General features: G+C 44.0%; 1 protein-coding gene across 1 annotated transcript in view; it reads left to right on the top strand.

Moving 5' to 3' along the window:
• LOC133532863 (nitrilase and fragile histidine triad fusion protein NitFhit) overlaps nucleotides 1–12376 on the top strand; it is a 28718-nt gene that overhangs the window by 5229 nt on the left and 11113 nt on the right. The window contains exons 5-6 of the mRNA XM_061871719.1: nucleotides 313–445; nucleotides 1102–1317. Coding sequence (XP_061727703.1) covers nucleotides 313–445; nucleotides 1102–1317 — 349 coding nt within the window. The remainder of the gene's footprint in view (nucleotides 1–312; nucleotides 446–1101; nucleotides 1318–12376) is intronic.

Raw genomic sequence — 12376 nt, 5'->3', positions numbered from 1 at the left:
CGTGAAATTTTGTAATCTTTTATTTAGGCGGATTAATTTACCAGATTTTTTTTTTGGCGTACTTGGCCAAAACTCATATAACATTTTGTGCTCTTTTTGACCTCAGGAATGCGTGGTTAGAATCTCTCGGGCTTAATTGACCATCGTTGTCTAAGTACCCACAACACAAGCCTTATCGAGCTTACTGCGGGACTTAGTCAATTTGTGTAATAATACCCTAATAAAAAAAAAGTCAACATATATGCTGTACAACAATTCATTTCTTACGATTGCGGAAAAATTTAAAAAAAAATGTAATTATTTGTTTGACAGGCATGGCTATTTGCTACGACATGCGATTCCCGGAACTAAGCACGGCGCTGACCGTACTCCGAGCCCAGGTGCTGACGTTCCCGTCGGCCTTCACGCAGGCCACGGGCGAGGCTCATTGGCACACTATATTGAGGTATAGTTTCTTATCTTATTTTCTAAGACAGTAACCTCCAAGCCTGCAAATTAGGCTCGCGTAAATTGCTATATTTCATATAGACTGGCCTGCGAAAATATAGCGGAGACGAGCGATAATACAAAAATCCTAGAGACTGTCGGCTAACGAAATTAATTAGCATTTTTAAAATACTGTATTTTAGCTTCTGCCAAAGTGCTGGTGGTCTAGCGGTAAGAGCGTGCGACTTGCAATCCGGAGGTCGCGGCTTCAAAGTTTTTCGGAACTTATGCACGAAATATCATTTGATATTTACCAGTTACATTTCGGTGAAGGAAGACATCGTGAGGAAACCGGACTAATCCCAATAAAGACTAGTTTACCCTCTGGGTTGAAAGGTCAGATGGCATTCGCTTTCGTAAAAACTAGTGCATACGCCAATTCTAGGGATCAGTTGACAAGGGGACCCCAGGCTCCCTTGAGCCGTTGACAAAAATGCCGGGACAACGCGAGGAAGATTGTATAGTAGCTTCTGCCAAATTAACCCTAAGAACCATTAACCAAAATCAAAGTATCTGTAAAAAAATCACAAAACATTCTCGTCACGCGCCTACGAAGTGACATAGTGCTACGAGCGCAGCTTAGCAGCGAGACCGCATGAATATTTTATTTTTCAGAGCCCGAGCGATAGAGAACCAATGCTACGTAATCGCCGCAGCACAAGTGGGTGCACATAATACCAAGCGTCGGAGCTACGGGCACGCGCTATGCGTGGATCCGTGGGGACGGGTTCTGGCTGATTGTGGGGAGGAGACAGGGTTCCGAGTGGCTGAGATAGACCTAGATAAGTTGGACGAGGTGCGCCAGAATATGCCTGTTTTTAGTCACCGAAGGTAAGTCACGCCATACCAGACAGAAGGAAATATCTCCTCATTTTTTGTCAGTTTTATTTACAATGTTTTTCTCAACTGGCTTTAATTTTTCCATCATTATACTGATTCATCCGTGTGTAGCGAAGTTGTTAATGCTTTTTTCATTTATAAATAGCTATCGACATTCTTGGTAGACATCATGTAAAATTAACTTTCTTTGTCATTCAAATGCGACGTAGTCGTAACGGTACGTGGGTGCACATAATACCAAGCGACGAAACTCCGGGCACGCGGGACCAAGTAGGGTTCCGAGTGGCTTCACTTTTCTTCAAATTTACATCGTACTTCAGACTATCTCGAGAACAGTTCGCAAAAGTATTGAACTTGATTGAACGTGATATTACTACGAAGCCAAGTAATAAATATCCCGAACCCATTTCTCCAGCTCAAAAACTAGCGGTGACTATAAGGTATTTACTTATAATAAAATAAATCGAAACAAAATATAACATTTATTTTTGAAAAAAAAAATCAGTTATTAATTGTAAGTGCGTAAATCAGTCTGACGTATCATTTTTATCCTTATTACGAAACATAACTTTACTTTAAGAGGCCTTATTCCTACAGACGAGCGTATTTTGTAAAATGCTTCCTTTTTCATTCAAGATTACGACGTAACTATTAGTATTTATTCAAAAACTGATAACGTACTTAAATAATCGTTTCCTAAACTAGGGGCTCCAACAGTTCAAATTTTCATTTTCTCTTTTAAACCTCTTTTTTAATGAGGTTTTTTGGGAGTCTTTTCCAAATTTTGCAGTGAGATGTGGCGTTTCGGTTCTCAATTTTGCTATAAACAAGAATCATTTGGTACATGAATGACTACAATTTGATTTAACATATCTCGTACGAGGGGCTGGAATGATTAACAAGCGAAGATTCATTTGAAAAAACTGATAAAATACCTTCCGAGTTTTCTTCATTTTTTTGGCGAAAACAGGGTTTTATTATATTTTATTTCCGCAAATTGTACGCATATTTTGCTTTAAAAATAATATTATAGCAAACTGTAACTTTATGTTAACCTATAAAAAAAAAATCGTAACTATGGGACCTACATTGCCGTAAATTTATATTTTTTTAAAACACGTATAAATCACGCAGCAGCGACGCCCCGCTCTCAGTCCGCGCGGAGCGCGCTTAGAGGACGGACCTGTGCTCGATTGTCAGGCTTTCGTTGCGATCGTAATCAGCTACGGAGTTCCGAGAAGTGCTATATACTGCGATTAGAAAATCTTAATAAAAGTTAATTTTTTACAGTATGCCTAACAGACTCGCTTATTGATGGATTTTCAGTGTAACTTTTTTTTTAATACTAAGTCGGTGGCAAACAAGCATACGGCCCGCATATGTACGCCTGCAACTCCAGAGGAGTTACATGCGCGTTGCCGACCCTAACCCCCTCTCACCCCTCGTTGAGCTCTGGCAACCTTACTCACCGGCAGGAACACAACACTATGAGTAAGGTCTAGTGTTATTTGGCTGCGATTTTCTGAAAAACGCATTTTCACTTGAAATTACGTTAGGGTTTGCATTATTATTTTTGACCCGGATGAAGTCCAAGTTCTCATGATCGAGTCAGGAGTTGGTCACCAGAACTCCTAATCTACTAATTATAATCCCATCGTGTTTGGGCTCAAAAGATTTGCCCTGACGAACACCATCGATCTAGATGAGGTCCAGGGTCTCATGATGGAGTCAGGAGTTGGTCACTAGAACTCCTAATCTACTCATTATAATTCCATCGTGTTTGGGCTCAACAGAGTTGCCCTGACGAGCACCTTCAATCTAGATGAGGTCCAGGGTCTCATGATGGAGTCAGGAGCTGGTCACCAGAACTCCTAATCTACTCATCATAACTCCATCGTGTTTGGGTTCAATAGAGTTGCCCTGACGAGCACCATCAATCTAGATGAGGTCCAGGGTCTCATGATGGAGTCAGGAGCTGGTCACCAGTGTGATGTATGTAGGTAGGTATAAAAATAAGTATAGGTACCCACCGTCACTATCTATAATAAAACAGTCTTGCATGAACGCCATTGTGTTTCATTTAATACATTCTAACTGGCGACGAATTGGTGAATTTTAGTCGAAATTAGTGACCATGCCTTTCGGAAAGCTACACGAATTCGATCTACACGGTCGAGGGAATTGGGACGCGTACGTACGGCTCGTGGATCAGTTCATTTTACTGAATGAAATAAAAGACGAGTTGCGCGTGGCCACGTTGGTAACACACGTCGGCTCAGCGACCTACGAATTGATGTGTGATCTGTGTGCACCTGATCATCCAGAAAAGAAAGACTTCAAAATCCTAGTGGATCTTGTAAAAAACCATTTGGACCCAAAAAGATCAGAAATAGCCGAGAGGCATATTTTTCGACAGCGGCGGCAAGCGGAAGGCGAATCGGTCGGGGTTTTCCTTCAAAATTTAAAACATCTCGCGACACATTGCAACTTCGGTTCAAGCCTGGAGGAAAATCTACGCGACCAATTTGTTTCGGGCCTCAGGAGTGAAGATATGAGGTCGCGCTTGTTCGCGGAACCCACATTGGACTACAAAAAGGCGGTGGAGTTGGCGCTCGCATTGGAAGCGGCCGAGCGGCACGCTGAGACAGCGGCCATCGGCGGCGGCGGCGGCGGCGGGGCGCCGACGGCAGGACTCGGGCAGGGCGCGGCCGGCCTGCACCGCGTGGGCCAGGCGCCCGCGGCGACCAAGCGGCGGCCCGCTTGCTGGCGCTGTGGCCGGGAGGGACACGGGCCTAACAAGTGTCGCTACAAGTCGTATACTTGCAACCTGTGCAAGGACAAAGGACACTTGTCTACAATGTGTAAAAAAGGTGATAGTGCCGGCAGGTCTAAGTATCAGAACTACATTAATGGTGATAGTTCGGACGACGATACGAGTGATGGTATGTACAAGATTCTATCAGTAAAAAGTAAGATAAAAGATGGACCTTTTCATTGTGAACTTAGAGTTAACAATCGTAATATTTCATTTGAAATTGACACGGGCAGTAGAATATCGGCGGTATCAAAACAATTTTACGATAAACATTTTTCACATTTAAACTTACAAAAAGATGACGATAGATTCCATTCATATACGGGAGTACCAATAATCCCATTGGGGTACATCAGAGTGCGTGTTACGAGCGGGAGGGAGTCAGCTGATTTACCGTTGTTTGTTATTGATAACGGCGGCCCGCCCTTGTTAGGCCGATCTTGGTTGCGCAAATTAAATCTCGCTTCTATAAAGATAAACAATATATCTGACAACAATGATCCCTTGGTGCTTCAATTAAAAAATGAGTTTCCAGAGGTCTTTGATGATAGATTAGGTACTTTTAAAACAAAAATACACTTGCATTTGAAAGATAGTGCCCCGATATTCTGTAAAGCCCGACCGTTGCCTTTAGCGCTGCGTATGCCAGTCGAACGTGAGCTTGAAAGGTTGCAATCCGAAAATGTAATTTATAAAGTGGAAACCTCCGAATACGGGACGCCCATAGTTCCCGTAATCAAGCGCGACGGTTCGATTCGCATATGCGGCGACTACAAGGTCACTGTAAATAAATGTTTAAAAGAATTTCACTATCCCTTGCCCCGCATAGAACAATTGTTTGCGGCTTTAAGCGGAGGGGAAAAGTTCACTAAATTAGATTTAAAGAACGCATATTTACAACTTGTTCTCGATGATGACTCACAGCCTCTAACCGCTATAACTACACACGTAGGTACCTTTTTGTACCGACGGGCTCCATTCGGAATAAAGTGCTTGCCTGAAATATTTCAAAAACTTATTGAAGAAACGCTTAGCGGGTTGGAGGGCGTAGTGGCATTTATCGATGACATTTGTGTTACTGGTAGAAATAAAGATCATCATATGAAAAATTTGAAAGCGGTTTTAACTCGACTGAGGGAGGCAGGGTTGCGTATTAAATTCGAAAAATGTGAGTTCTTTAAAGACGAGGTCTGTTACCTCGGTTATAGGATAAATAAAAATGGCCTGCATACGGACAAAGGTAAAATTGCCGCAATTGAAAATTTACCTGTGCCACAAAATGTGTCACAGCTTAGAGCCGCTTTGGGTCTTATTAACTATTATGCACGATTCATACCCAATACCAGTGCTATTTTACACCCACTGTATGCTCTACTTGCCAAGGGTAACCGGTGGCAGTGGACACATTTGTGTGATCAGGCTTTCAAACAGGTAAAAGGTGAGTTGCTGAACAGTCCAGCGCTGGCACATTACGAGCCTTCGCTGCCACTGGTTCTCTGCGTGGACAGCAGTGCCTATGGACTTGGTGCTGTGCTGGCTCAACGGTATCCTGACGGCACCGAGCGCCTCGTGTGCTGCGCGTCGCGCACGCTTAGCGAGACCGAGCGGCGCTACAGCCAGATAGATAAGGAGGCGCTGGCCATCGTGTACGGAGTGAACAAGCACCATCAATATCTATTCGGCCGTAAGTTTACCCTTCGAAGCGATCACAAAGCGCTCACATACATTTTTGGCCCGAAGCATGGCATACCTCAAACGGCCGCGAGCCGCTTACAGAGGTATGCAGTGCGACTGGCAGCATACGACTTCGATATAGAGTTCGTATCGACGGATAAAAACGGTAATGCGGACGGTCTTTCCCGCTTACCGCTCCCTGCAGGGTCGAGGAAAAACGATGAGGACGACGCGGCATATCTACACTTTGTGGAAGAAACTTTCCCTCTTAGCCACAGAGACGTGGCGAGGGAAACAAAAAAAGACATAACACTATGCAAAGTGTACGGGTACATCATGAGCGGGTGGCCTTCAGACACGGAAATAGAAAATGAAAAACCTTATTTCCACCGCAAGGACACGCTGCACATCGATCATGATTGCATAGTGTGGGGGTATCGAGTAGTGATCCCCACCAGTCTGCGGGCACAGGTGATGGAGGAGGTACACGCCGGTCATGTAGGTATGGTGCGCATGAAACAGATTGCACGATGCTACGTGTGGTGGCCGGGACTGGACGCCGATCTGGAGCGGCGCGCGCGCTCCTGCGACGCCTGCCGCGCCCAGTTGGACGCGCCGCCGCGCGCCGCCCCGGTGCCATATGCCTGGCCCGCCGAACCCTGGGTGAGACTTCATGCCGATTTCTTACATCATAATGGTCGAACATATTTTCTCCTGATTGATGCTCATTCGAAGTGGCTCGAAGTATTCTCAATGACGAGCGGCACGACAGCCGCGCACGTGACGATCAAGTTGCGGGAGGTCTTCGCAAGGTATGGGTTACCCATTCAACTGGTCACTGATGGCGGCCCACCATTTACGTCCCACGACTTTGAGGCCTTCTTACAAAAAAATGGCGTATTCCACATTGTCACAGCTCCATACCACCCGTCAAGCAACGGAGCCGCAGAAAACGCAGTCAAAACTGTTAAAAAGGTACTCAAAAAGGCCACAACCGAAGGTGAGAACATGGAGACCGCCCTTTTAAAATTTTTACTGCAGTATCGCAATAGCCCGCACAGCAGCACGGCGCGCGAGCCCGCCGTGGCGATGCTGGGGCGGCGACTGCGCACGCGCCTGGACCTGCTGCGCGCCGGCAGCGCCGCGACCGCCGCCCGCGTGCAGGCGGCACAGAGCGCACAGCTGCGCCACGCCGACGGAACCACGCGCGAGCTACATCAAGGGGATCAGGTATTGGTTAGAAATTATTCTAAGAATGGCCCGAAGTGGACAGAGGGCTTAGTAACAGAGCGCACTGGCGCTGTCACATACAATGTGAAGGCTGGCGAAAAAGACGGGAGCAGACACATAGACCAGCTTATCAAAAGAAAAATGGTACGTTACTCATTACCCAGTGACAATTTATCTCTTCATCCCGAGACTTCCCTGCTTTCACCGAGCCAGCAATATGAAATTCACTCCAGACCAGAGTCCCCAGAATTTAAAGATGCAGAAGCATCATTGGAAAGGGATGAGTCGAATAGGGCCCTACTGCCCCCACCGGGCACGCCAGCCCGCGAGCCGGTCGCGAGCACGGAGCAGGCGAGGGCGCTGCGCCCGCGCGCTAAAATCAATTATAAAATTTAGGTAGGCACCAGTAGGCAAGGTAAACGCACAGTAACACCATTATATAAGTAATTTAAAAAAAAAAACAGCCTTTTATCTCTGTCCGTATGTAAACCCAACATTAATAGTAACACAAAATAAATTAATAAGAATACGTACCTATGTATAAATACATGTAATTACTAATACCTACTCGTAATATACAGACATAGTTTATGTAAATATGATCAGTATTTATACTTCATAAACCAGTAAATATATACCTACACATATGGCTACAAAATACGACTAAGGGTTTACCACAATGTCCTTCCCAAATTCTATCAACTTATAAAGCTCTGTTATTTGTAGATATAAGTTAGTACTTAAGTACCTAATTGTAAAAATCGTAAGCATTAATTTATTCTACCTCACAGCTGTCTGGAGGAACAGACATATATATTACTTTTTATACTTATAGATAAGGGTTTAGTAAATCATGTATTACTTAACGTTTAAGGTACCGACTGATGTGTAACTGGATATAACTATTATCTAACTGGATAGTAACAAGCACTTGATGATGTCATAAATCAATAATTTTAAAATGTACCTTATGGCGTATATTCATAGGGCCCCATTTAGTTTAGCAAATTGTTACCTGCTCTGCTTCGTATATTTTTCTGAGAGTAGAAATGTGATGTATGTAGGTAGGTATAAAAATAAGTATAGGTACCCACCGTCACTATCTATAATAAAACAGTCTTGCATGAACGCCATTGTGTTTCATTTAATACATTCTAACCAGAACCCCTAATCTACTCATCATAACTCCATCGTGTTTGGGCTCAATAGATTTGCCCTGATGAACACCATCGATCTAGATGAGGCCCAGGGTCTCATGATGGAGTCAGGAGTTGGTCACCAGAACTCCTAATCTACTCATCATAACCTCATCGTGTTCGGGCTCAATAGATTTGCCCTGACGAGCATCATCAATCTAGATAAAGTCCAGGGTCTCATGATGGAGTCAGGAGTTGGTCACTAGAACTCGTAATCTACTCATTATAATTCCAACGTGTTTGGGCTCAAAAGATTTGCCCTGATGAGCACCATCGATCTAGATGAGGTCCAGGGTCTCATGATGGAGTCAGGAGTTGGTCACCAGAACTCCTAAACTACTCATCATAACCTCATCGTGTTTGGGCTCAATAGATTTGCCCTGACGAGCATCATCAATCTAGATAAAGTCCAGGGTCTCATGATGGTGTCAGGAGTTGGTCACTAGAACTCCTAATCTACTCATTATAATTCCAACGTGTTTGGGCTCAAAAGATTTGCCCTGACGAGCACCATCGATCTAGATGAGGTCCAGGGTCTCATGATGGAGTCAGGAGTTGGTCACCAGAACTCCTAATCTACTCATCATAACTCCATCGTGTTTGGGCTCAATAGAGTTGCCCTGACGAGCACCATCAATCTAGATCAGGTCCAGGGTCTCATGATGGACTCAGTAGTTGATCACCAGAACTCCTAGTCTATTCATCATAACTCCATCGTGTTTGGGCTCAAAAGATTTGCCCTGACGAGTACCATCGATCTAGATTAAGTCGAGGGTCTCATGATGGACTCAGTAGTTGGTCACCAGAACTCCTAATCTATTCATCATAATGGTAATTTGATGGTGCTTGACGGAGTAAATCTATTGAGCCCAAACACGATGGAGTTATGATAAATAGATTACGAGTTCTGGTGACCAACTCCTGACTCCATCATGAGACCCTGCACTTCATCTAGATCGATGGTACTCGTCATGGCATATATTTTGAGCCCAAACACGATGGAATTATAATGAGTAGATTAGGAGTTCTAGTGACCAACTCCTGACTCCATCATGAGACCCTGAACATCATCTAGATTGATGGTGCTCGTGAGGGCAAATCTATTGAGCCCAAACACGATGGAGTTATGATGAGTAGATTAGGAATTATGATGACCAACTCCTGACTCCATCATGAGACCCTGGACTTCATCTAGATCGAGTACCATCGATCTAGATTGATGGTGCTCGTCAGGGCAACTCTATTGAGCCCAAACACGATGGAGTTATGATGAGTAGATTAGGAGTTCTGGTGACCAACTCCTGACTCCATCATGAGACCCTGGACCTCATCTAGATCGATGGTGCTCGTCAGGGCAAATCTTTTGAGCCCAAACACGATGGAATTATAATGAGTAGATTAGGAGTTCTAGTGACCAACTCCTGACTCCATCATGAGACCCTGGACTTCATTTAGATTGATGGTACTCGTCAGGGCAAATCTATTGAGCTCAAATACGATGGAATTATAATGAGTAGATTAGGAGTTCTAGTGACCTACTCCTGACTCCATCATGAGACCCTGGACTTCATCTAGATCGATGGTACTCGTCAGGGCAAATCTTTTGAGCCCAAACACGATGGAATTATAATGAGTAGATTAGGAGTTCTAGTGACCAACTCCTGACTCCATCATGAGACCCTGAACATCATCTAGATTGATGGTGCTCGTGAGGGCAAATCTATTGAGCCCAAACACGATGGAGTTATGATGAGTAGATTAGGAATTATGGTGACCAACTCCTGACTCCATCATGAGACCCTGGACTTCATCTAGATCGATGGTACTCGTCAGGGCAAATCTTTTGAGCCCAAACACGATGGAATTATAATGAGTAGATTAGGAGTTCTGGTGACCAACTCCTGACTCCATCATGAGACCCTGGACTTCATTTAGATTGATGGTACTCGTCAGGGCAAATCTATTGAGCTCAAATACGATGGAATTATAATGAGTAGATTAGGAGTTCTAGTGACCTACTCCTGACTCCATCATGAGACCCTGGACTTCATCTAGATTGATGGTGCTCATCAGGGTAAATCTATTGAGCCCAAACTCGATGGAGTTATGATGAGTAGATTAGGAGTTCTGGGGAGTTCTGGTGACCAACTCCTGACTCCGTCATGAGACCCTGGACCTCATCTAGATCGATGGTGTTCGTCAGGGCAAATCTTTTGAGCCCAAGCACGATGGAATTATAATGAGTAGATTAGGAGTTCTGGTGACCAACTCCTGAATCCATCATAAGAAGAACCTGGATGGACTTCATTCGGGTCAAAAATAATAATACAAACCCTAACGTGATTTCAAATAACACTGAAACTCTATATCTCATTGGCATCTTGACTAGGCAGCATGGGTGCGTAGCCACCATGCCAATCGATACGACAACGAAACACTATCTGTCTCTCTCTCGTACTAATATGCACAAACGATTGGCATCTTGGCTGGGCAGCATGGGTGCGTAGCCAACATGCGAAACGTTTACGATACGACAAGGAAACACTATCTGTCTCTCTATCGCACTAATATGCGCAATCGATTGGCTTCTTGGCTAGGTATCATGGGTGCGTAGCCAACATGCCAATCGTTTACGATACGACAACGAAACACTACTCTCTCTCTATCGCACTAATATACGCAAACGATTGGTATTTTGGCTAGGCACTAAGCAAGTGTGTGGCCAACATGCCAATCGTTTACGATACGACAGCGAAACACTATCTGTCTCTCTATCGAACTAATATACTTTATTTATACCTGCAGTCATTTACTAACTTCTTCATTTTCCATTGGTGTGAAAGAGACAGAATAAAGAGCAAGGGTTATAGTACACTCTGTAGTCTTTACACTTAGTAGTAGTGTACATAAAAAAAAAAACTACTGTGCATATACAATAAAATAAAGAGTGCCCATATGATATCATATGACACTAAAATTAATGTTGCTTGAAATTATATTGAAAACTATCAAGATTATTCTAGTCTGCATTGAAACGCGCGTCGCGTTGCCGGCGCTCGCGTACCGAGCGCCAACGCCATCTATCGAGCGTTATTTCGTGAAATCGGAGAACGCTCCAAGGATTAAGGGCTCTTAAGTTATAAAAAATAACGTATACATAATATAAGTATGTACTTCTATCAAAAATCACTATTTGTTTTATCTAATATAATCAACATTTACTTAGTATTTCCATACTAACAAAAACTTAATTGGAAGTTACTTTTGGGTAATCCGAAATATTTTTAATGAAGTACTACATCTTACTTAACTCAAAATAGGATTACAACGAACAAAAGTAATCAACAATTCATCGTTATCTTTTGTGAAAAGAGTCATTTTCAATATCAACACGCCACCCGCCGTCCGTCGCTATTCTACAGAAATGATACCGACCGACGCGTGCGGCGTGTGACCTTCGCACGCCGTCCTACCCGCCGCCGGCGACGTTTCAGAGAAACCACCCTCAAACATTTCCGAACATAACATTCGAACGTCGCCGGTCGCGGACACGCGTCGGTCGCCGGTCGCCGGCGGCGTGTGGTCAGAGAAACCAGGGCCTAAGATAGACCTGGCGCAGTTAGATTATGTGCGGAGAAATATGCCTGTGTTCAATCATCGAAGGTAATATATTAGTCGTATGACTATGGGTCGGATACTAGCAGATTATGGAGAGGGCACAGGGTTCCGAGTGGCTAAGATAGACCTGACGCAGTTAAATTTCGTACAGCGAAATATGCCTGAGTTCAGTCATCGGAGCTAACATATTACATGTCTAGTCTACTAAGTATTCGTTGAAAATCCATAGAGACGAATACGGACAGATTGTGTCGAGAGACAGGGTTACGCCGGTTAGGAGTGGCTGAGATACTAGGCCTGGCGCAGTTAGGTGATGTGCGGAGAAATATGCCTATGTTCAACCATCGAAGGCAATATATTAAATGTCTAGTTTACTAAGTATTATTCGTACTTAAATCCGTGGGGTCCGCTACTAGCCCATTGTGGATAGGAAACAGGGTTCCGAGTGGATCTGATGCAGTTAGATAATGTAGTAGCATATATGAAACGTCACAATACTGGCATACATTTATATAAG

Source organism: Cydia pomonella, chromosome 28 (genome assembly GCF_033807575.1).
Source record: "Cydia pomonella isolate Wapato2018A chromosome 28, ilCydPomo1, whole genome shotgun sequence".
NCBI lineage: Eukaryota > Metazoa > Arthropoda > Insecta > Lepidoptera > Tortricidae > Cydia > Cydia pomonella.
Note: the sequence above shows the minus strand (reverse complement) of the source record. Positions and strands in the feature narration are given on the sequence as shown.